The sequence below is a fragment of the Cyrtonyx montezumae genome, unplaced genomic scaffold (assembly GCF_038088225.1).
Source record: "Cyrtonyx montezumae isolate F1298 unplaced genomic scaffold, pur_monq_1.0 scaffold_3, whole genome shotgun sequence".
NCBI classification, from domain to species: Eukaryota; Metazoa; Chordata; class Aves; order Galliformes; family Odontophoridae; genus Cyrtonyx; species Cyrtonyx montezumae.
Genome location: NW_027072034.1, coordinates 31,442,188 through 31,468,396, shown reverse-complemented (window position 1 = coordinate 31,468,396; position 26,209 = coordinate 31,442,188). Strand labels below are relative to the sequence as shown.

General features: G+C 41.1%; 1 protein-coding gene across 2 annotated transcripts in view; it reads left to right on the top strand.

Annotated features, from left to right (window-relative positions):
- The window catches only part of NCK2 (NCK adaptor protein 2), an 81,533-nt gene extending 70,026 nt beyond the window's left edge, over positions 1–11,507 (top strand). For both annotated transcript variants that reach the window (XM_065741110.1, XM_065741111.1), the window contains exons 4-5: positions 1,997–2,718; positions 10,133–11,507. In XM_065741110.1, coding sequence (XP_065597182.1) covers positions 1,997–2,718; positions 10,133–10,327 — 917 coding nt within the window. In that variant the 3' untranslated portion in view covers positions 10,328–11,507. The remainder of the gene's footprint in view (positions 1–1,996; positions 2,719–10,132) is intronic.
- The last annotated feature ends 14,702 nt before the right edge of the window (positions 11,508–26,209 follow it).

Sequence of the window (26,209 nt, the reverse complement as noted above, 5' to 3'; positions counted from 1 at the left end):
ATTAGTTCTGCTGTAATCCAGGGCACAGTGCTTTATATCTTCTTTACAAAGCATAACAAAGCCTAAGCTTTTCATTGAGAAAGTTCCATCTTAGTATAAGGCTTTATGTGGGATGAATCCGCTGAGATGCAGTTGCTTGTTCTGCATGAAGTTGTAACGAGGATTTTCTAACTAAATGACCCTTAAGTTGTGTTTGTTTGTATTACCCTAATTTAATGCTCCTTAATTCTTGTGTTATACACATCCTTGCCTTTTGGTTGAAAATGATCTCTAAACTGATGAAAAATTCCAGTAATCTTGGCAGAGATCAGCCCCCGGCCAACTCCTGATTAAAGCTTGCTTGGCATAAAAGCATTGCTTTCCTGCAATTGTCTCCCCTAGCACAATAAGTTGGTCTCTGTCATTTTGTCTGAAAGGACAGCCACAGGCTCTCAGCTCAAATTAAGTACTTAGAATTACATTAGGATGTAAGCAGACTCCAACAGGAAGCAAGGAGCTGCTCAGGAAGGTCAGGAAACACTTAGGATCATCAGAATTTTCTGCTGTCTTCTGAGATGTTAGGACTGCAGAAATTAATGTATTTAACTCTTCTAGCGTGTGATGCGGTTACATCTGCACTGTTCATGTGTGCTGTTCAGCTAAACTTGCAAAGCATGCCAGATAGCTGCACTAAAGATAGTCTTGAGCTCCTTGTTTGTTAGCCCTGAAGTGGTCAGGCAGTTGGACTTGGATCTCTGTAGGTCCTTTTCAGCTGAGTAGTTTTATTCAACACATTTGTATGTGTGTGTAAGTATATATGTATATATAGAGAGAGAGTTGTACTACTCACATTTTTTAGCACTGCCATGGCCCAACTGTAGTGTTCTGAATTGTTAAAATGAAATTGCATGCTTCTCTTTCTAATATGACTATTTAAAGAAACAAGAACGAAGTCTCATTTTTTTTCATTCAGTCTTCCATAATCAGTGTGTATTCAGTAGTGTCTGGAGTGAATCTCTTTCCTCCCAGCAAGGATCTAGATGGGTGGAGAAAAGTGCAAGACCTGTGATTTCTACATTGTTTTTTTGCATTCTGTCCAATGCATGACATTTTGGATGTTGCTTGGCTCGTGATATACTAAGATTGCATCTTTTATGTTATCTTCAGAACTTCTATAGCTGAATTTCAGAATAGACAGCTACTTAGTAACTTTATCTTTCTGTTTACATGTGAGTTTAAGTGGCCTTTGCTGCAGAAGTTTGAAAGTGAACGGTGTGGCTTTTCCTCCATGTTTAAACTTAAATTACACCCCGTAAAAGTTAAGAATGTAATGGTGTTGTTGATTCTTTTGTGTGTTGTATTTAATTCTATAATTGAAGCCATGACAATAGAGATCTTGTGGATTTTAGGGGGATGTACTCCAATAGTCCTCTTCATTGTGAAGTCAATGCTTCTGTGGTACTTGGGTGGAAGGAGGTACAGGTTTCACAAGAGGGCTTGCAGCTGGAAATGGTTGCTGCTGTAGCTGCCTGGTGATAATTGAAGATGGAGAAATATAATCTGTAGAGAAACTAAGGTTTTATCCCTCTCTTGGTTTGTTTTTGCATGCTTCTTTCTCGTGTTTTGCTTAAGTCATATTTAAGTCATCACTAAAATGTGAGGGCGTGATAGATTAACTGGATTTTTGGGAGATACAGCACCAAACTGCAGACCTCCTAGGGATTCATGGAAGTTTCCATAATGAAGAAACCAGTGCTTTGAATGTGTGTTAAAATCCTGGTACTGTTGGGAAGGGAAAAGGGTGATGATAATGCCATATGTAATGGTGTACATGCAAGATATTCATTATCATCTTTTAAAGGCGATCAATAAAGGTGCTTTCTGACAGCCTGCACCATTAGAGATGTTGTAGCGAGATGAGATTTGAAGCGATGTAGGTACGCATTGCTACATTTAGTGTCTGTGGTGTGGGGAGGATGTTGAGTGACCACTTTCTGCTTCTGTCTTTATTTAACAGGCTTAGGAAAAACAAAAAGAAAGACGAGCGCGCGAGATGCCTCGCCCACTCCCAGCACAGATGCAGAGTACCCTTCCAATGGCAGCAGTGCAGACCGCATCTATGACCTCAACATTCCAGCCTACGTCAAATTTGCCTATGTGGCGGAGAGAGAGGATGAACTGTCCCTTGTCAAAGGGTCCCGGGTCATTGTCATGGAGAAATGCAGCGATGGCTGGTGGAGAGGGAGCTACAATGGACAGATTGGATGGTTTCCTTCGAACTATGTGGTGGAGGAAGTTGAGGAGGCCACAGCAGATTCACCGAGCTTTCTGAGCTTGAGGAAAGGCGCTTCCATGAGTAACGGCCAGGGCACCAAAGTACTCCACGTTGTTCAGACACTGTATCCATTCAGCTCCGTCACGGAAGAAGAGCTCAATTTTGAAAAAGGGGAAACAATGGAAGTCATTGAAAAGCCAGAAAATGACCCAGAATGGTGGAAATGTAAAAATTCCAGAGGGCAAATTGGTCTGGTTCCTAAAAACTATGTAGTAATCATTAGCGATGGTCCTAGCATTAACACTTCCCATCCACCTCAGATAAGCTACACGGGACCATCTTCTACTGGACGATTTGCTGGAAGAGAGTGGTATTATGGGAATGTTACCCGACATCAAGCAGAATGTGCCCTAAATGAGAGGGGAGTGGAAGGAGACTTCCTTGTTAGAGATAGTGAATCTTCGGTAAGTGATACTCAGCGCCGTGGTCTTTATATTAAAGCATGTGATGTATGGTTTAACGAGTGTGGAAGCTCATAATTATGAGAAGGACTTTTCATCCCTAAAGAAACAAGCAGTGCTTCAGTGCTACTGATACGTGTACTGTATGTGAGAATCAATCTCTTACAGAAATGCAGTGACATTTACATTTACATTTACAGTTACATGAAATGTAACTACTGTAGACTGTATTATCCAGGGTTTTTTAATTAGCAGACAAGTAACTAGATATTTCAAGCTTCTGTCTGACATTTCATGTATTCCTCATATGCAATCCTTCTCAAGTTTATAGCACTACAAGGGGAAAAAAAATATTGCATATAAAGGATGTAGGCATTAATTTGAACTTAAAGCCAATTTAAAATGGGATGTTTTCATTGGTCAGTTTTGTTTTGCCTTTAATTAACATAGGTTAATAACGTTATTTAAATTAGATCATTTAAATTATTGATTAAAATTCTAATTTAATGTACTTCTGCTCTCCTTGGATTATTTAGGTCATAATAGGATGAAATTATTGTATCTAACTGTTAAGACTATAATGCACAACAAAAAAGGTCAAGTCAGCAACTCATATTACTTGGAAACTGAGCCTTGATGACATCAGAGGATGTGGATAATGCTGATTAGGGATTATTATAAATCTGAAAGTTCAAATTTGGAATTAGACTGAAAGCCCTTTCATGTATGCTGAGGCCAGGGAAAGCATAGTTAGAGTGCTCAGAAGTTAATTATCCCTTTGCTGTGATTTTTAAAAGGTGGCAGATTTTGATAATTCCCCTATACAACATTGAAACATTACAAAAAGGTGAATCTTAATTTCTCATCAGGGTTTTCCTGCAGTCGTTGTTTCAGCTGTAGGACCACTGTTCCGTGAGGATAAATTGTTTAGTACATACTTCCATCCAAATATTCTGTTATTTCAAGTATAAAAAATCAAAATCCATGTAGTTATTTCAGCTCAGTCTTTTAAGTTGAAGGTGCAGTACTGTTAAAAAACAGTCAACTCCAAGCATCTATCCCTATGACATACTTGCCTCACGTTTCTCCCCAACTGTCAATTGAGCTGATTTGTAACGTGGATTGCAAATAAAAATTAAAGCAGTATGGACTGTTCTGAAATTAAAGAGGGTCAACTTCATGACTCCAGCATGTGATCAGGAGGCCTGTATCACAGTTGCCTGTGGAACTGAGGAAAAACCGTTCCCCTGAGCTGTTCCTTATGTAAATGATTTCACTTACTAGTCAATAGCACTAGTTGGCGTTTTTAATATAATGCCTAAAATTTGGAATTGGCTGACACATTGTCTCTCGGTGAGGGAGATGAACAGAGCCTTATAGTGACAGCAAAAAAGCAATTAAAAGACAGGGGAATTGTTAATTCTCTAAGATATTCAAAACACAAATTAAACCTTGTGTTTTAATTTTTGAAAATCATTGGTAGTGCATTATTATTGTTGGAGTTAGACTGATGTCTCTTTATTATATACTCTTTATTTATGAAATTTTGACATCATATTCTTAAAATAGAATTGTATAATATTCCATAATATTTTTGTCGTTTCGGAGAACTATCTGTGTAAGTTTCAGGCATCTTTTCTCAACTGATTATTCTCTGCAGCAGACACAAAACTGTCAGACTACTTTGTTCAGTGCTCTCTTTTTAAGTTCCTACTTCTGCTTTTAGTTAAGTATAATCACAAAAGGAAGACAAACGCAAATAAATCAGAGGGGACCAGGAAGGAAAAGCAGAGATTTAATGAAAATAAACCAGTAGAGAATAGAAAAATAGTTAGAAAAGAAGATTTATAAGCAGAGGCTGCCAGAATCAAGTTGTTTGATCAACAGGATACAAGTCTGAGGTAGATCATACAGGTTTTCAAAATACAGAAAGCTACTAGGGGATGATGGTAATCATTAAATTAACAGTGCAGATGTCCCGTTAGCCTGGCATCGTGTCTGCCAAGGGCAGGAGGGTGCATTGGACGCAGCATACCTGCAGTCAGTCTAAGCAGATGGAGGCATACTTTCTGAACAGAATGCTGCATTTTGGGTTATCCTGGCTGCTGCTCATTGGTCGTTGTCTGCATCCTGGGAAGGTGCCAACAGGGCAGTTTGAAACTTAATGCATTATTTAAAATACAAGAGCATGCGCCCATTTCTCGGCGCCTACCACGTCACAGTGCTGTGTTAAAAGTTCATTTCCTTGCTCTTAGGAGTCTAAATCGTAGGTAAAACTAATTTGCTTGAAGGAACGCAGTAACCTTTTAATTTGATATGTCATGGTAACACTAAACACACTTATATTCAAAGCATTTCCAAATACACTGTCCCTGTTGTTACTGGGGAACTCGTTGCTTCTGAAGTAGAAGATTCATTCAGATTATGGTCATGATGTTATTTCCAGCATCTAACACTGGAATCCCAGAAAATGTACTCAAATATCATATACTCATGTCATTTGTTTATACGTATTAATTATAATAACACTGGTGACTGTAAGTTTGTTTTCATTTTCCCATAAGTACCAGGAGTTATCTAAAAAGCTAGTGAGTATACCCGATAGCATCAAAGGAAAGCAATAATGAAGATATCCTTCAAGCATATTGTAGAACAAAGGTTTTAGGAATAACTTCTGAATTCTTGACTGTTGCTATATTTCACATGCATGACTACAGAGGTGGTTCAAGCTCTGCCTTGTCATCCAGAGCCTCTGCAGCATGAAAGCCAAAGGTCTTGATGGGAGAGACCAGGCTGAGCAGAGTTGTTAGCTCTCCCGTTTTGCTCCTTTTTAATACTAGGCACCACTTGCCTTGGCATTGTGTTAAGAATCCACCTGTTCAAGCTGAAGGTGCAGGGATTTTCCTTTCTAAAAAAGCCTCATATTTGAAACATTGAGCCATCCTGGAAATACTGTGCTTGATCTCTGACCTGCTTTTGGTGTTTCTGTAGCCTTCTATCAATATAGCTACAGGAAAGTCCCCCTTAGAAAATTTTTCCTTAGGTTACTTTCAGATCTGTGCTTATTAATGAGCTATGCAGTGCTCTGTTTGCCTAGGTGAGGGGTTTTTGTGTTATCTGCTTCACTGTGGAGGCTGTCTCTTTAAAATTGTACTCGTTGTAGTATTCTACAGTATTTCTCTTAAATTGATTGTCAGATGTTTGTCTCACAGCTAGATTCCTTTAGATACAAATCCCATCCTCAGTTATGCTCTAGTTGAATGGGTGCTGCCACATGAAGAATACCCTGAGATGAACCCTGTTGGGTAGCTGAGCATCTGATTAGCTTCATTAATTACGAAATACTATTCTTAGCATCATAAACCTTTTTGAACCATTTAAACCCTAGTTTATGTAACAGGCACAGTTACTAGCTGATAGATTTTGCCAACCCTGTTGCACCTAGGTAGTGTCACCTTAGTTTTTTTGGAGCTGTGAAAGAGAAGATCGAAGTGGAGCACACCTAGTTAGAAAAACTACTTTACAAGTTCAGCCCTCACGTGAAGCAGAGAAGCAGCTATTTTTCTCAAACCGGTCACATTTATTAGCATGAGTGAGGGATGTGATTTCTTTGAACCATTCCAAGAGCAGTTATTCATTAGGAATTTACACCTATAGTCCCATGGCTGTCATTTTAATACCAATCCCTGGGGTGGCAGGGGTTGGTATTAGGGGATGCTGAAAAATGCAGGTGCATTACAGTGATTGAGGATTGTAGGTGCAGCTGGACTTGTGCCAGTCTGCTGAGGCTACATTTAGCTCCTCTGTTCATTGCCCAGAAATTATGCCAGCAGAGGAAAGAAGCAAAGCTCGTATGCTTTTTGAGGTGCTAATTCTGTAGCTCTCAGGGTGTCCCATATTTTCCTGGAGTTTTAATTCTTCGTGTGTTGGATAGAAGCTATTAAATGTGGCAGCTGTTCAAAAGCTGCAGCACGTCATATTTTGTGACATGCTGTAATTGACAGCTACAGTGGAGGGAAGGAGTAAGTTCAGCTTTAACAACTGGGTTTGGGAAATAGCCTAGTGGGTTATTTTAAATGGAAGAATAGGAGTTTTATTAGGGCTGTATTTGAAGACCAGTGGAGCTAATTCATGTTTCTGACCTGCATAACATTGATTTGAGAGCATGTTGGACGTTACATAGAATATTTGTACATATCTAAATAGGATGAGATAAAGGAATTTTAACTCTCTCAGGTTGTTCTTTCCAGCCTGACCACAGACCTGGGAGTTGTGATGTGTTAGGGTGTTTTTTTCGTTGTTGTTGAGGTAGCTGAATAGAAGGGATGAGGAGGGGAAATTGGAGCTTGGAACTTGAAGGAGTTGGGCAGCCCTAGCTTGGGTTCACAGAATAACCTGAAACGTGACAATATCTTCTGGAGAGGACAGGTGGTGCTAGGTGAAATGAAAAGCTAAGTTGTGGGATCAGTAAAAGGCTTTCTGGGGGAGTTATTTTTCCCAGCATTGCCACTTAAAATAGCAGGGTCTTGCTCTGTTGTCAAATGGAGATTTTAAAGAAGGAACTTACTGTCTTCATTTGCATTGTTTTCCCTTATATCGTTTTATAGCTTGTCTTCATGACAAAGTTTTCGGTCTGTTTTGATGACCAAAGAAGTAAAACTGAAGGAATGTGATCCTGCACGGTGTCTCCCACAGTCTGCAGGCATGGTTATGTTAGTCATTAAGGAAAGAATTAAAGGATTGTGAAGTAATTTTAAAGAATTTTACACGGGGACTGAGGAACCGCAAATGCATAACAGCCTGGCTTCCATTTTCATTTTTAGGAATGGATTTAACTTCAGATTGTGGCCTTCCCAATTATGACAGCACAGAAATATTCAAAGGTTGCCTGCCATGAGGCTATGCTCTGTAATTCTGTGGCAGAGTCATCAACGACTCAAAGATTAAAGTTTACTTCTGGTGTGCCTTTATTTACAGGCATGTGAAGCTTTTATTCCTGGAAAAGTTAGTGTACAAACATCCACATACGGCAATTAATTTCAGAAGGAGAAGGGAGGAAGAAATGGCCAGCAGTTGAAATGAAACAACTTAAATAGTAAATAAAATAAACAGGGTTGGAGCAAATCCAAGGAGGACAGCAGGGAGCCAATTCAAGCTGCATCAAATCAACATACTTTAGGGCAGTAATGTTAAGAGCTCTAATTAATCTGCAGATATATTTTTTAAATGACTTTTAAAAAAGCATCTTGCATGTTTGATATGGGGAATACCAAAATAAAAGTAGATACAAGTCTGGTTGGTCTTTCTGTTTGTTCCTACATCCTGGTGGATTTACTAATTTGAGGCCAATAAAGGGTTTCAGGGTTTCTGGAACAGCTGTTCAAGCTCTTCCATCTCCATGCACCGGATGGTGGCTCTCAAAAGAGTTAGATCAGCCTTTCTGCTATTTTTGTAACTGAATTAGATCGTGAAAGGGGTAAACTCTGTAACATATATTCTGGAGAAGATGAGTGATACTAATGTCTCCTCTTTATGCGTGAATCTAATTTAGCAGCTCTGCTGCAAAAATGGACCAAGTTAAGGAAAATGGCTGCTTGTGAAAGCTGGTAACTAAAATGATGAGAAATGTATTTGTGGCATTGTGTAGACCACCTTGTGTCAAAGTATGGCCAAAGTGCTTGGGACAGAGGTGTTGAACCAGAACCTCTGTCAGTACTGCATCCCTCTGAAGGCAGTGGTTCTTAGCAAATGCCAGGTGCTTTGAAAACTCATTACGTTGATGTGCTGTAAATAACTGCTTTGTTTGAAAACTTTGTGAAACACCAAGTGATGGTTTCCATTTTTAACCTTTGTCATAAAGGCTTCTTCCTACTTCTAAAAATGAAAAATGTTTTCACTCAATGTAGGCTTACCATCAGAAGCCTCAGAATTTGCTCAACAGGACTTGATCTTGATTTCTGCACCTCAAGCAGCCTGTCCTTCTGTACTTGTCCCCATGTTGTCCCTTTGAAGGACTCTGTGGAGCTGCAAGGTGGTTTGTGCTCAGAGCTTGTGCCCAGAGCTGCCCTGCAGCCAGTCCAGTACCCTGTGATGTGTTCAAAACTGCACTTGTGCAGACCTGTACTGAATTCAGCTCCAGATTTTTCATTACCCTTTGATGGCTGTTCATTGGGACTAGGAAGATGTCTGCTGAAAGATAGGCTCCCTGGCACAGCCCTGTAAGCTGGGTTTATGCAGATCCAGGAGGTTCAGCTGGATCCTGCCAGGCTTTTACTTCTCTTTTAGCAGCATGGATGGAGAAGGAAGAGAAAGTGAACAGTTAGGTGAGATTCAGGGCACAGGATTTTTGGCGGTGCAGTATGTGGGAGATATGTGTGGCAGAGACCCATATCACTGCAGGCAAAGAAAACAGCTCTCTTGGATAGATACTCCAGTGCGTAGCAGACCCTCATCACATCTTCCCAAAGCAGAGCTGGTGACTGTGTTGACATCAGGAGGTTCCCACTCCCCCGCTGTTCTGCAGCTGTGCTGGGGCAGAGCTTGTGCATGATACTGTGAACTGAAGGCTCCCTCGTGGGCTTTTCTTTGGAGTGAGAACAGTGATCAGGTTCTCAGCACTGCCTGCTGCATGTGGTGTAGGATGGGTAGCGGGCTCAAGTCCTGGCTGCTCTGTTAACAGCCTTCCCAAAGCAACCACTCACCAAGACTAAAAGATTTATCAGGATTTACCATGCAAAATTGCTCTGTTCTGGATATTTTAATTAGTGGTTAAATTTGTCTTTCACGGATGGTGGCTGATGGTGTGAGTTGTACTATATTTTTGATCTGTAGCTTTATCTTATTAAGAAAAAGGCGTACTCGGTAGAAGAAATCATTTCCTGTATGTGTGGTGATGAAGATAAAAAGGCATCTTTTTTGTTTTTCTTTTTCTTTTGCAATACAAAGCAAGAATGGCCCTCTAGTGGTCACAGCTCAAAAAATAAAAATAAATAATAGTAATAAAAAAATTATAAGGGGAGTTTGCTTCATTTCACAATAATAGCTTTCTCCAGGGCTCTCGAGCAAAGAAACCAAAATGATGAAAGTTTTTCTCTTCTCCTTGACATTCTCGTGCTTCTGCATGGAGGAACTAAGATAATGCTTGCGATTTAGTCATGTAATTGGCAGCTTCAGACCGTGCATCTGGGGAGCTTCACTTAAATGACTTAACTGTGCACGTTAATAACGATGGCAATTATTTATTGAATAATAGACTGTTGGGTTTCTTAAGTAGCTGAAGCACTGAGCTGTGGAACAAAGACTAGCACAAATTACGCTGTCAGCTGTATTTCAGTTTGTTCCTGAAACCACAATACTGTGCCTTCTTTTTGTGCACTTTTATGTAACTCTTCTTTTCTCTTTGAATTCTTCTCAACAGCCCAGTGACTTCTCGGTATCTCTAAAGGCATCGGGGAAGAACAAACATTTCAAGGTGCAGCTCGTGGACAATGTCTATTGTATTGGGCAGCGTCGCTTTAATACTATGGATGAGTTGGTGGAACACTACAAAAAGGCTCCCATCTTCACCAGTGAACACGGGGAAAAGCTATATCTTGTGAAAGCACTTCAGTGACGATGAAGATGGACTTGGCCACCCAGGCCTCTTCTAACTTCCAAGCCTTAGGTCCTAAAATCACTTTTATAGAGCAGAGCAATATCCGAAGCAGGCTTAAAGAGTAGGCTCTTTCTAACGTGTTTGCTCTGTTGGTTGTTATTTGTCCTTTTTCATTTGCCTACTTTGTGTTTCAGTTCTGTTAATCTCAGATCACCTCCCTTCAGGTCGAGAAGTTCACCTCTGTGGCCATTGTAAGCGCTCACTTCCATGTCCGAGTTCTAAGCTCCCCTCTTCTGTGTACGTTTACATAGTTAGCTCGGATAAAGGAGGGGGGTTTGCAATTCAACCCAGTGTTAACCTGTTCAAATTGCTCACGCAGACAGACAGAACTCTTCATTGAGAGACATCGGGCACAGTTGGAATGCACTGAGGCTGCAGCTAAGTAAGTGAGATATTGTAGACATAACAGTTGTGGCTGTGAGTTCTGTAGCTATATTGCTTACCAGGTAGTATATTACAAAAACTCCTAGTTCCTAGAAGCACTCTTTACACTGTACTCTGCTATTACATTGCCTCTCTGACTCTTTGCAAAGAGTACACTAACTAAAGCGTTTTGTAATAGTACTTCTTAAACTACTATGGTAAGATTGTAGTAAAAGAAAACTATCTAGTGTATTTTGGTCTGTAATTGCAACAAAGAGAAATTTTATTTGAAAGTTGATTACTAAAGAGAGAATCATTGAATTGTAAAGACTGAATGTTTCGGTAATCTACAACCAAATGTGCCATCCACATAATGCTTTTTCCTCTTGCCCTTCTGCTTGTTTGAATTAAACAATTATGTATTTAATTCTCAAAGTAATATGTATCTGTAGCTGATTGTTGACACTAATACAGAAGATGAATAAAAACTGATCAGGGGACGGGGTGGGGCGGGCTACCAACACTATATATATATTTGCTTTACAGAAAGGAATCTTCAGGTTTTACAGAGGATGGTGTGATTGGTAGGAAGAGACGCACAGAATGTTTATGAAGAAACTGCTTTTTTCTCTTTTCTTTACATTTAAAATCCTTTATGGTTTAAATATGCAGACTTTAGATGGCACACTCCTGAGATTGAAGAAGGGATCTTGAGATCTCAAAAATCTTGCGTACTCAGTTTTTTGGATATTGTAATAAAAAAGGTATTATGTCATGATGGAGTACTGGGTTTATCCTTGGGTGGCAGTCCTGGTGTGGCTGTAGAAAGGTCAAACAGTAAATTCTGAATTTGTCTGTCTTGGAATGCGTGTGCCTACAAAGAAAACATTTGCAACTGCACAGCTCGGTTTGATATGAGGCACTGTCTCGTGTGCTCCACGTCAGTTCTCTCTGTGATAAGTTCGTTCTTAGCTCTAATGAGAACTGCAAGATGGAGCTCTTTTATGGTACCTTTTTGCTATTAAATCTTGCTTACAGATCTTGTATTTCAGCCAGTGGTGACACATACGTAACTGCAGCGTAGGCAGAGCAGGTACCAGCTCTGTTTGGTCTGCTGTGGTGTAGATGATGCCTCTGCCAGGAGGCTGTACTGGCACAACTGGCAGTGTAATCACTGTCCTGCTCACATGTGCCAGACAAGTATGAGAGCTGCTCTGAAAGTAATGCCTCCTATTTTATTTTGCTGGGCCGTGATGTCAGAGGTGAATATTGGTGGGATGGCAGTAGAGGTTGACTCTTCCCACCAGTATTCCATGTTGTTGCTGTGTGACAGATGGCAGCAGAGGGGCGTTCTGACACAATGGCATCTGACATTAAAGTGTGTATGAAGCAGCGATGTGTCATTGTATTCCTCCATGCAGGAAAAAAAACCAAAACTGCACCCATTCCTCAACATTTGCTGGAACTTTATGGAGCCCAAACAGTGGATGTGAGCATAGTGAGGCAGTCAATAGTGAGTTTTGGCAATGGCAATAGCGATGTGGAAGGCGAGCCATGTTCTGGATGGCCGTGGAGATTTTTGTGACTGTGGCATGCAGGCTCTTGTTCATCAGTGGCAAAAAATGCTTAGGTAATGGTGATGACTGTTGAAAAATAGTGTTTTGCAGATGAGAATTTATTCTCTCAAATAGTGTTACTGTGTTCTTTATAACTGTTGTTTCCATAGAAGTAAATAGAGGCCTTACTTTCAGAGCAACCAACATACAACTTCATAAGTCACTTGTTATTCTCCCACCACTCTTTTATTTCTCTGAGATTATCTGGATTAGAACTGCATAAGAATTAACAACTGTATTTTTTTTGTATGTGTGTTTTTCAAAAATTGGGCACTGAAGCTTCCATGTTGTCCAGCTTCACGAAGGAAAGCAGTGGTTTAGGGCAGACCAGAGCAATCACACTTCATCCTGGCAAGACCATACCCATGGCTATACACTGAAAGCAGAGAAGTTTTCATTACAGAGTTGGTGAGAAGTGCCCCTTGATTACAGTCTTCTTGCCAGGACATCGCAGTTGGTTTCTTCTTAACCTTTTAAGTGAGTTCTGCAGGGGCTGTAGGGCTTTTGCTGTCTAGTGTCTACTTCTTTATTTAGCTAAGTGCAAACATGTACCTTGAGTATGGCAATGATGTTAAGAAAGTCAACTATATGCCATATGAGTGTTTTCAGTTCTGAGTTGCTTTTCAGACCCATTGCCTCTTTGTTGTGTTTTGAAAATTGATACATGGGAATGTTTTTCAGTAAACTAACAACTACAGTTACTCTTTCATGCCCATGTTTATTTTTCTGAAACATTCACTGTATTTCTTGTTCCAGGAGTCTTCCTGTGCCTCTTGCTGTGTGTTTTCTGTTTTCCTTTTTTTTCTAGTCTTCTTTTACAAGCACTGAAAGTTCCTAACTCCTTTCTAGTCTTGATAGATTAGAACTAAATCAAATAGACTTCCAAGTGAAGTTTTTACCATTACTTGATATGCTAAGGGATTTATAATCCTTTTTTTTTTTTCCTTCCACCTCTTTCTTGCCTTGTGAGCAGCTTCTGAGTATTGAGGCACAAACTGCTGAAGCATTTTGTTTTGGAAGCAGTTATTTAATTTGTGACCCAGCAGTATGAACGACTAGCTTGAGTTATTATTTTCTTTTTTTTTGAAACAAGCTTCATCTTGTTTTTGCCCACTCTGTATTTAATCAACATGCAGTCTATTCGGCATGCTCATTAACAGGTCTTCAGTTGTTCCCAGTCTTTGCTAATTAAGATAGGTTTCTGCAAGTTTTACTGCTTTCTTGACCTCATTTTCTGGATTGGGCCTTAAGCATTGAAAATCTTCAGTGATAACAACTTAATAAAGGATGGTATTGCATGGATTTTTGTTTTCTCATTTTGTACCCACATTTCCTGTCATTTGACAAAACTGTAATCTTATTTTTTGACTACTTAAAGCCTCTTTGTCAAAACATGGGATTAGAGGGTGTGTTTTGTTGTAAGATTATAGGAATTGTGGTTACTTCTCCTGCGGTTTTCATTAAAAGCTCAGATAATTTGTGTTACAGTGGTGATTTTTCTTCATGATATTTAGCCTGTCCCTATCACACCTGGTCCATATAGGTGCATCTGTTTTGTTTTTAAGTGTTGCATCTGTACAGCTGTTGAATGTTTTCTTTTCTTGATGCTGTTTACGTAGGGCAGTGAATGAGTTCTCTGAATCTGTAGTAGTTGCAGGAATTTGAGATCTGTGTTTTTACTTTCAGCTCCAGGTTCTTGTCGGTGAGCTCCCTCTTCAGATTATCTTGACTGCTTGTGATATCACCAGGCATGCAGTACAAAAAGACGAGTCAAATCCTGTCACTTCTGAACTTGCACATCCTTTCTCTTCTAGGCTGTACCAGTCCTTTCCTAAGGTTGTTTTACTTCGGATGCTGTGGTTGCTGACCTTCTTGGTCCCAGCTTTTTTGTTGTTCAGTCTTGTGGGCTGAAAAGTTTCTAGAGGGGCAGGGAGGAGGTCTTGGCTATCACGTTAGTGTCTTATTTTCGGAGAGATGACTTAGAGAGGTGTTTTGCTACTGTTTCTGAGCCACTTCAGAGCTGTATATAGCTGGAAGCTGGTGCTGTTTGTTAGAGTGCCTCCACAGCCATGCTGCTGTTACCCGTGCTGGTATTTGGCCAAAGAAACATCAGAGAGCTTTAGGATTTACTCTCTTTTGCAGATGAATGCACACAAGCTTTTTCTTAGGTTCCAAGCCAGACAGGCACTCGCCAGCTCCAAATTGGAAAAAGCGTGAACTTGTAGCACGATGCTGAGTCTTAAACTGGAAGTCTTGCAGAGAAGTACAACAGAAACTGTAAATAAAGCGGTGCAACTCTCAGCTGATTTAAGGTGCTGTCTGCAAAATACGACACAGTTTGGCTCCAGATAGCCACAGCTGACCAATTTAGTTTTGAAGGTAGTCACACTTTAGTTGCAGGCAGATTATTGAAGGATTAAGCTAAGAGTAAACAGAGGGCATGCTGGGTAAGCTCGTGTGGTCCTGCTGTGCTGTAAAAGCAAAGGCTTTGCTTTGCCTTTGCTTTTAGGGAGAGGAGAGGAAAAGGTGGTTGGGTAATTAACATGACGATGGATTGTATGAATGGACTAAAAGTCATGGTCTTGAATAATTCTATTTAATATTCTCTAATCTTTTTTTTTTTTTGTCTTAGAAATGAAGGTGTCAGTCTTCAAATTGACAGCTATGCTTGCAAGCCTTTACTGTAGCTTTCCTGCATTGTAAAACTAATGCCCTGATTTAATGGTTTCACTAAGGACAAATAAGAAATCTATGCTTAGATTTTCGTTACGACAAATCTGAAATGTTTAAAACCATTTTACAATTTTACTTATAAAAGTGAGCTGAATATTGTCAAAGCTATAAAGAAAATTAAAAACAAACATTAAAAAAAAATCTAGAAAAGGGACCAAGCTTGTTTTGGATTCAGTCTGGCATTTTACTTGGCAAAAGCTAGTGCAGAATTGGGACACTTGTTTCTTCTTGGTCTTAAACGGATCTATTCAGTAGTTTGGAAGTAAGGAAACCTGTGCAATCTCCCCAAAATCTGATGAGTTATGTGTTCCTCCTCCAGTAGGTTAGGATGACTCATTTTTAAATGGAAACTTGTTAACATATTTATACCTATAAGCTGTGAAAGGTGTATTGCTGACGTACCTTTCAGCTCGTTAAAATTACAGTAGGAACTGTGAGCCTTTCTGGTCCTAACAAAATGAGAAGTATGCTTTTATTTTATTTTTATTTTATTTTTTAAGAAGTGCATAAGGTTTATCGACATAAACATAGACAACATTTTTTAAGAAAAGCATAAAGCAGCAAGAGTACAGAGAGCTCAGTCCTTAATGTTACTACTGATCACCTGGACCATGTAAATAAAAGGTCTCATGGTACAGGGAGAAGACAGGTAAACACTACTGGTCCTTTCACTAGTTGCTCCTTGGTGGAATAGGCTTTTCAGTGACAAGTAAATGAGCTGAGCAATAATTTCATAGGAAGCATACTGCAATTCCAACCCAAGTGTGCCCCGATTTTGGTATATGATAGCAGCATCTTGCATTTGTATGTTTTGGTGCTAGGGCCTTGGAAATGCAATAGGTTGGCTGTTCAGCTGTATATTCATATCTATTGTTGTTGGACATAACGTATATGCAGAGAACATTTATGGACCTGAAATGACTTAATGTGAAATATAACATCTAGATGTTTCTAATCATAATGTTTTCTGGTCCTTTCCATTGTTCTGAAAACCTATGCTACTTTCATATTTTGAAGTGCAAGTTTTTCTTGCATATTTACTTGATGTTTCTTTTTTTGTTATAAAATAGCTTTTTGTCTCTTCTGTTGTTGTTTGAGGTATCTACCCAATCTCATACAGAAGCTGAGTAAAAGAAGTGGTATGTAACCCTTCTCATATTAGACAAGTTTTTCCTTGCTTTTTCTTTCATATGTGGTAATATTTAAATGGTTTGGGAGTGGGAGGTTAATAGATAAAAGAAAAGAAGGATCTTTAAATTGACAGATTACCTTCAGTAGTGGGAGTGCACAGTTATGAGGGGAAAGTTACAGGTAAGAAATGTTTTCTTCTTTTTCCTGAAATGAATTTGGCTTGACATCAGATGGCACTTGTGCATTATTAGAAAGGTTAATGTATTAATGTGTCACAAGTTAAAGCTGTTGTTACTGCTCAAATGTCTGTTATTGATGAAGCAGAACATTATGGTTCTTGAACATGGTGAAGGTAGAGGTCACTATCATGGCAAAAAATATCAGTATTCTACAGAGAAAACACTATGTATACTAGGGTATAACTGCTGATCTCAATGTTGTACTCTGTGAAACAGTGGTGATGTTCAAGTGGGACAGCTGTGATTTGGGAACTTTGTTGACTGGAGAGCAAGGCCAGAGGTGTTTTATTTTTACAGGAGAGGCTTGTAAAGAGGTACTTGTGTCAGTTTTCAAGCCAAGATTTGCTTCTGAGTGTTTTACTTAGAAGCATCCCTTTGGGTGTAAGCCAGTCCACACAGTGCCTTAACTGAAATTAGTCTCCCAACTCTAATTGAAACTGCAGTGGTGAATAATGGGTTACATTATTATTATTATTTAGTTTTGATTTCCATCAGATAGGATACATTCATCTATATGGTAATTAATTAGTGGGCACCTTGGGTTACTGACTTAGCTTTTCACCTGAGTTCAACTCCATAAAGTTCTATCTTGATTTTTTTTTGTATTTTTTGTTCCTTCTTATGTCGCAGAACCAGTAGTGCGTTCAGTTCAATTATAATTTGTAATGCAAAGAAGCTCTTCAGTTGTGGGCGACCGGTATGCTTGGAATACTGAGTCTGTAGATGATAATACAGCAAAGGAGTCGAGGGTAAGGGCAGCAGCAGACAGGTGGTGTGAACAGGCCCCTGGGATCACAAGGCAAGGATCTGAAGGTTTCTCTAGAATGTTCATTTTCAATTTGAATGCTCACAGCTAATTTGTGAAAGTGAATCTTCATCCTTTTCTTTATTTTAATGTAGAGTCTATTCGGAAGTAAATTCCAGGAATTAGAAATGAACATTGCAGGAGACAAAGAGGATGTCAAGGCCTTAATTTAAGTAAAGAACGTTGGTAGTTGTGTCTGTTTTCTCACTGAAAATCTCTTCGTATTTGTATGTCAGTAAAAAGTGGAGATGCTTAGTGTTTACCCGCCTTAGCAGGTAAACAGACAGATCTTGCTGGTGTATCCTGCCTCTGCTGAAAAGTAACTGTGGTTATGTTAGAGCAGATGGCCATAATGCAAGCAGTGGTCAGCAGTAAGAGAGAGGAACCACGGAGGAGACTTCTAACCAGTTACTTTGCAGTCCTTTGCCCTGGCTAACTCAGCAGTGTCTGCCAGCACTGTAGGTGTTTGTCTGTTCTGTGCTACCAAGGCATGGAGTTGTTTCTTATGCTAATAGGCAGCTTTGATCACATGTGCCAGTTCTCTGACTTCTCTCTGGGAAATCATAGTGGTGTAAAGTTCAAGATGGTTTTTAAAAAATTACCATTCCTTTTAACTGTTATTTCTGATGCACTATATTACACACCCAGCTTTTGGGTGCTCTTATGTGCAAACTCTCGTGCAAAAGGGAGAAGTCTGAACGTGTTTCAGAAGCTAGCAATCTCATCTCAGTCCTTTGCTATGCGATGAATGTTTATCAGAGTTTCAGTCTTGCTGGCAAAGTGTTTTTAGTTGTCATCTTTGATACTGTTAAATCTCTAACATCAGATTCAGATTTGTGTGGTTTTATTTTCTTATTCCCCCCTCTGCCAGTGGCGTTCCTGTTGCTTCCTGGAAAGTCTCCTTGTCTGTTCTGAAACTTTGTGGAGTGCCTGGAACGACCAAGTTTTCCTTGAACGTTGGCTCCTAATGAGCAGCAGTGCCATTGGTGATGAATGGTGTGAGCCTGTGGGGAGGTAAATAAGAGCTGATGGTGCTTTCCTACTTGAATGCTGGTTCTTTGAAGCACTTCATGCTAATGGAATGAACTCTGGCCATTCTTCAGAAGGGAAACAAAAAAGGGAACAAGTTCACTTCTGGTTTAAATCAAAACACTTTTTAAACGCTTGTGAATCATTTTAAAACTTTAAGAATGGAGATGCCTGTTATGTGCTGCCATGCCAGGAACTGCTGTAATTACCAATGAAAGGGGAAGTCTGCTTTCTTCAGCATTAACAGAATGTTAATTCTTCAATGGCAGCAGAACTGAAAAATACAACCGACCACCTTCAGAAACATATCTAAAACCAAGCTTTGCATAATAAATACAGTTCTGACCCTTTGGGGCTAGGGCAACTTGCAGTCATCTTGTTTGTTTGTTTTTTTTTCTTATTTTTCTGTTTCTGCAGTGATTTTTTTTTATAGTGTGTTTAGGAAATAACTTTTTTTTTTTCTGCGTTTTCTAATGGAGTTTGTGTGGCCAGTCTGGCATTGCTTCCATTTGAGCTGTTTTCAGTTTCCAAGAATCCTGCTTCTGTTCTTGTGTTCTAGCTTCCTGACCCATTTGTCTCCTAGCCCACCTTTTCTCCTTCCCCCTATTTTATCTCCTTTACCCTGAAGTTTGTCAAGTTCTTCAGTTCCTCCTTCCTTTTCTTTGATAGTGTGGACAGTCCCTTCTTTTTCAGCACCGATATTTAGAGCTTACGTAAGGGTCAGGAAAGATTGCTTTAGTCCTCACTTGTTCCTGTTACGTGCGGGCTGTAGAGAAGCAGGCCCACTTCCCTGGCTTGCACTTGTGTTGTGGGCACAGCAAGGCTGCCCTGCTAGAGCAGACCTCTTCTCATTGCTCACATTGAATGATAGAATTCTAGCCCAAATCCTCAACCTGACTTGAGGGCTTCAGTGCGTATGTTGACACTGTTGGACGTTTGGTGCCCAAACAGGCTAAGCAGCTGCAGCTCTGATACTGGGGTGGGGAATAGGACATGGTCAGTATTCCTGCATGTTCGTCCCAGATGTCTCACTCATGTTCACCAAAATAGGGGCTGTTAAATTCTTAATGCTGTTAGTATTTTTCAGGAGGGAGAGTACAATTTAACATGGTTTTGTTGTGGAGAAAGTAGTTCAGAGCCCACTCCTCCCTTTCTGCTTGCCTGAGTTTCTTTCTAACCTACTGGTTATTTGCTGGTCCTGAAGAGAGGAGATGGGAAGGAGTCCTCCAGGAGAACTGCAGTTCAGCATTAGCTCTTTTTGAGAGATCTGATTTTCTCCAAGTGCGCTGATGTGTAGTTTGACATAGCAGAGATGCTATGCTGAGGTATAAATAACTTCAACGCTGTGTTGTAGCTGCAAATGACAGCTTGTGCAGTTTATTGGGGCTATTATAATTATGGGATCTGCCTTAAATCTTCATTCAGGAAACTGATACTGTAAACAAAAACCTTTAATTAAGAAAGAAAAAAAAATGCCCTCAGCCCACGTACAAAAGGACGAAACAGCTCAAACTGAAGAGAGCAGCCCAAATAATTGCAGCATTCTGTGCAGTAATGATGGAGAACAGACAAAGAACATACACCAAGGAGCCATGGAAGTGAAGTATGGTGACAGATGAAGCTGTTAGGAGCACGCCAGCCCACGTGGACGCAGTGATCTGTGTGTTGGCACCAGCGTGCAGGGGGAATGCTAGGAGTGGTTGCACCAGGCATTTGCTGAGAGCACAGGCATTGCAGGCTTATGGGAGAGGAATGGCTGCTTTGCTGGGAAGCAGTTTGTGTTTTTCCTCTTGAGATGCAGTCTGGACATAAACAGCGGTAGGCTTGAATATTCAATCAGTCTCTGCTCGTGCAGAAGGAAATGAAGACATCTAAGAAATCCCCTTTGTCCCAGATGTGTACACACACATACTTCCCTCCATTTAGAAAATTTCTTCAGATTTGAATGACTCCAGAATTTAACTCGCTTGTTCTCCCAGAATCCACACATACACACACACACCTTTCTGTAGCTTTGTGGTCACTGGGGAAAGGTTTGATTGTGTTTGAACCTGTGTGCAGACTTGCCCTAGGCTGCACACCGATGACTAATCCTGAATGAGCTCAGTGCTCTCTGCCATGAGAGCCAGCATTGGAAAAGTTGCAGTTGTGCTTGTAATTAGATTAGAAGTCCTCTGTTCTTCCACCTCCCCATCATGTTGCTGCTTGGGAAGGCACAGCCCTTCTGTTTCTCTGATCCTTGTGACAGCCCTGATGCCTGTCCAAGTTTATTCCAACTTCTACAGCTGGTATTCAGAAGAAAACTTTGATCCTGTGTCTTCTTGCACCAGCCTTTCACATTGGGCATGGAAAATTACTGTACCTGTAGTCATACCCAGCTAGGGAACCTGATTTTCCACTGCCGTAACCAGATGAATGTGTTGCCTACCATCAGCATTCAGAAAATGAAGGATTACTGGCAGTGTGAGAGCAGCATTGTGACCCATGTGGATATGAGTTGGATTGGAAGCAGATGATGTGTAGAAGTCAGTGACAAGAGGTAAAATATAGTGCATGCCATTTCTGAATTGGCTCTCCTCAGTACAGAGATTTTAATGGCTGTGCTCACCCTCCTGTTACGATCCCGTTGTAATAGTTTGCCTACCAATACAGCTATACTAGGGCAATGCAAGACCTAAAAACCAGTAAAATCCACCATTGTGGTACTTTTTTGTCCTTGGCATATTTTTTTTGTAGACTTCTAGCTGAACCACACTGAATGTGGCTGTTGTTCATTAAATGCCTCATCCAGATTGGTATCCTTTGGCTCCTTGATTGGTGATGCTTCACTTTTTTTTTACGTAATGTTTGGGTTTCTTAAAGGACAGTGGATGTGAACTGAGATGTGGAAAAAGATTCGCAAAGAACCTCACAACATTTATGCAGTAACTGCAAAAAGCATCAGCATTTACTTGGCAGGTTTTCTAAGGCTTACACCAAGGTAGGTTGAAATTGAATGGGAACATCAAAGTAGTTAGCTTGGGATCTGACTCCAATACAATTAATTTTTTACTGACTTCTGTTTGATATCAAAAAGTAGTAGGGCACTTACCCTTATGATTTTAAAAGGCTTAACTTCCAATGATAGAGGGGATCAGAAATACAAGCACCTGCTCCAGCGAAGCTCCCTGAGCCACATGTTTATGTTTTCTAAGCAATCATACATGAAGTGTATTCACCAACTGGGCAGAGAGGATAAAAAGTGGAGGTGGTGCCAAATCTGCAAAGAAAATGTCCTATAAAAGAGGATTTCATGCTTGCTTTGCTATAAACTGTTGCAGTGTTCCTTAACTGAACCTGACTTGCTACGTTTCATGTTATAGATATTCTTCCTGTCAGTCCTCTGGAAATACAGGACTTCTGTTCAGGGTAGTCAGTAGTTGCATTACGGTAGTGAAAATGTTACAGATGTGAGAATGAACTAAAAAGATGCATTATGAACGATGGTTTTATTATTTGATTTATCTCCTAGGTTTGGATTTTATCTTTGTTGGGATCCAGTGCTAGAACATAAAGCTTAGCCAAAGTTTGTCAGGTTCAGGGTGGTTGCTCCTGGCATATTTGCTTCACATTCTCTGGCTGCTTAGTGGTGCTCCTTTCTTCTCTGCTGGCTGGAGCAGCCTGGATTCACACCTTAATGCTGCACTAGTTGCTTCAGAATCCATTATAGTAATTTTAATATCAGAAGCATGGTATCAGAGTGTGGCTACTTAAAAAAAACAAGTTTTCATTCAGGGATCAGGTCATTTATACCTGTTTTTCTCTTGCAAACTGGTCTTTTTTTCCACCCTTTTGCTACCATTTTCCCACGTCTTCAGTGATTCACGGCCTCCTACACTGAGGTCTCCTGGGTCTGTTGGGGATGACTTTGTTATTAGATGATGTTTCTTGATGACCCAAGTTTCCCTTGTAATCTGATTCCAGCAAGGCGATGGTATCAGGTCTCTGGGGAATGGCTTGAGTTGCACACACAGAAAAGAAGCTTGTTGGAAATGACCGAAAAGCTTAGAACTCTCAAAGCAATCACCAGCTTTCAATCCTGGGCTGCAAAACGTGGGTTGCTATGGCACTGCTGCCTCATGGCCAAGCTCTTCTGGACATGTTGCCTTGTCCGTATAACACAGACGCCTGTGTCTGATGACCTCAGGTGTCTGCTCTGTCCTTGATGCTTCCACTATCATAGCCTTCTCTCGTACCCATGTGCTTATTTACTGTGTGTCTGCTAGACCCCATAGCTGATCTCTTCCTTTTTCACCTCTGCATAGAGTTGTATCCCTCAGCCACACAAATTCATTGCAAGACTTGCCTTCCAAGTGATGAGTTGCAATAGTGAATGTGTATCTGTTCACTTGAAATTGTACTTGTTGCAAAATCGTTTCCTATAGGTTGCTGATTTGCTGTCATACAGATAATGAGCAGTGTTACTTATTTTCGCTGTTGACTGCAGTCTCACTTCAGGTGGTGAAGAAGGATACAGAGGATATTCAATATAAATCTGAACTATGCAGTTCTCTCTGTGGGTTTACACTATGAAGATGCAAGGGAAATAATTCTGCTTCTGGCACAAATGGCATTTAATATGAACTGAGAAACCTCAGCTGATGCTCAGTGTTTTAGTGTGTGTCAGACATACCCAGAAATTTTCTCCATGACAACTGTGGGTGATGCTGGCTGATGAAATATTTCACCCACTTCAACAGTGGGAGCGATTTTTAATTAAAAAGAATAGATAGTGTGTAGTACTATATCAAATGCTTTAGCTCTGAATAGTTGGAAATGAGAACTAATAGATTCATGCAGGAGTGTACTTACAGGGGATTAATGACTTCTGTTGAGCTAGTGATTATCCATTTCTGTTTGAATACATTGCTCCAAGATCACACTTGCAGCCCCCCCAAAAAATAAAGAAGTGAAAATAATGGAGATGTGGGGCCTTGAAGGCAGGAAGGCCAGAGGTGTCTGAAGAAAAACAGAGCATAAGGTGGTTAGAATAAGGAAAAGGTGGGGTTTGTGATAGAGGAGGATAGGAAGGTGATTGGAAAGATCAGGAGGAAGAATGAACCTCCAGTGATACTCACGCAGAATGGAGAGAGCTGTAGATCAGATCTATTGATTGGCACTGTTACAATCTTTTTACTTTAAACACAACACTGCAGCGACAGCTGTTGTGTTACTGATGTCTCCTTCTAACAAAGACATTACCTTAATGCTGAGAAATGGCTAAAAGCAGCATCCATAACCTGAGGCTGTGTCATATTCTAGGCTATAGTAAGGTAGGTTTCCCAACTGGAATGGTGCTGGGAGGCAGTTTTCCCCCAGCTGTGCAAAATCCTTATAGGCAGCAAGTGAGATCAGCGTGAGAGATGAGGATGAAAAAAGTGAACGAGGGGTTAAAAAGGCAATGTAAGTGGCTGTGGAGCAGTGTTGTCCTTTATCAAATTTGGCATCCTCATCCGCTAACCATCCATCTCAGTCCTCATTAAAGTTAGTGGGAGCTTTCCATTAACAGGAAAGGATATTGGCTCAGCCCCAGGTCCTCCGTGCTGGGCGTAGCAGGCACAGTTCTTGAGCTCAGAGGTGAGCAGAACTGATTTCTGACTGAAGTCCCAGCCCATCGCATCCAATTGTGAGGCCCCCATTAACTTCATTTAGTGCAGGAGTTTTGCCTGCCACACTCAGCATGAAATGAAATCAACGTGACGCGAGGCAGCGGGATGTTTAACAACAGAGATGCTAGGTTTGTCTTGTCTGTAGCTGGAGTGCCTGAGCCTTGACTATTTTTGCTGATGAAGTTTCATGCTGCCTCATCCTCTGATGCATGGGAATGGTATGAGTGAATTGTTCACTGCTACAGCTGCTTGTTTTGTGCAGAGAGAAATTCCGGAGTGGTACCTAGTATGGGCTCTGCATCCAAAAATACTCCCTCTGCAGTTTTCCCTTTCATCCAGAAGTGGCTATATGTAAGACATGGCAGATAACTGGCATATAGTAAGTTGCTTTCATTCCATTCAACTCAGCTTTCATTCCACACACAGATGGGAGAAAGAACAAAGCAAGAGTTAAAAATAAGAGATTCAGAGGAGAAGAAACTTGGAAGAAAGAAATGAGCTGTACCCATCCAGCTGTGCTATCTGCAGTGCAGTTGGCAGGGGAACGGTGTATTTTTGAGAAGGGGGTGTGCATAAAGAAAAGATGATTGAAAACACATGCAGAATGGAAAGGGATTTCACCCAGCTCTCCCTCAGGCTGAGAAGAAAGCTGTCCATTGCACTAATTGTGATGTGAACCCTAGAACTGCGCAATGCTGCTAGACCAGATCCCTCCGTGGAGAGAGCAGAAGGATGCGGAGGGATGGCACGTGAGGTCAGGGGCAGGTCACTGCAAAGACTGCAGTTCCCAGACGACTGGTGCAGGTTTTCCTAGAATGGGCTGCAAATCTTTTTCCCGTGAGTAGCTGAGCTCCCAAACCCAAGGGTCTTAAAATCCTGTCCTCTTTCAGGATTGCCGTGCGGTTATCAATAGCTCACCCTGGGCCTGCTTTTGAAGTCTTCACTGCTGAGACTCCACTGCGCTGATCTGTGAGCTCACATTCACCTTGTGTGATATGGCTTGGCCCTTCAAATGCTATCATCGGCAACAGCAGCTGCGGTGTTCGTGTGCAGAATTGCTGAAAATTGAGCATCTTTCCCCTCCTTTTCCATGTGGTAATGCTGAACGTGTCCAAACCCCCCATGCACGCCATCCATTTTCCTGCTGGAGCATCCGGCCAGAATGACTTCATCTGCTGGGCTCTCAGGGGGCCCGGGGCTGCTGGCCATGTCCCACAGCCACAGGAATGTGCTGAGCAAACAGCTTGGCATCAGCCTGCAAGAAGCCTTCCTGGGAGCCACGTCCCTCGGCCCTACTCTGCTGGCAGAGGGCTTGTTAGTGGGACAGAGCAGCAGGCCGCAGCACGGCCAAATGAAAGGGCTCTTGTTTCTAAGTGGTTTTTTTTTGTAGCTTTCTAGGATTGTGCTTTCGCACAGAAGTGGGCATTCGTTTGTTGTGAAATTGCAGTTCCCCCAAGGATCGGTACTTATCTGCACCTTGCATTTCCTCCACTGTTACTCCAGAATCATCGACCTGCCACTGTTTTCACATGGCGGGGGTGAATAATGTGGATGGCAATTATTCTTCATGTCAGCTACGCATGTGCTCATTAGTGTGAGTAGTGCCAGGGTCCTGTCAGGCCGTGGAGCCACTGTGGGGTTAGGAGCTGCTGGTGCATGTAGGGACACCTGTCACTTTCTGCCAGATTCCACACCACGTGTGTGAAGCTGGTGTCATGTACGTGACCTGGTATCACAGTGATTTTTGGGGTGAGTAAATCAGCCAGCTCCAATCAGGAAGTGACTTAAGGTCTTGCTTGTAACCCAAACTGAGTAAAACAAAGCTTTATTATCTTTGTAATTGAAAAAAAGGCATGAAGCCCTTCAGGCTCCCTCCTAGCCCATCATGCAAGCGTCAAAGAAGCTGAGCCAGGAGTGCTTTCAGATGTTCTAAGGCAGACACGGTTCCTGAGGTTGAGCAGTGCTGGAACCAGCTCCCAGCATCTTCTCAGGTGGAAATGCTGCATGTTGGGCCTGGCACCTGACTCACCCATGGTGGATTCTCTTGAGAGTGGCATTCAATCCAACACTAAAGTACAGAATCTTGCATGTTCTAGGAAATGGGAGATACAGCTATGTCACATAAAAACTGAGAGAGCTCCAGGGCAGCTGCAGACTGACATTTTATAATCAAATCCAAGAAATTTGTATTAAAGAGATGGTGGGACAAGCTCTTTGGACCTCTAAATTGTGTGTTTTAGCTAGTGAGTGAAAAGCTTGTAGTTATCACATTGTGA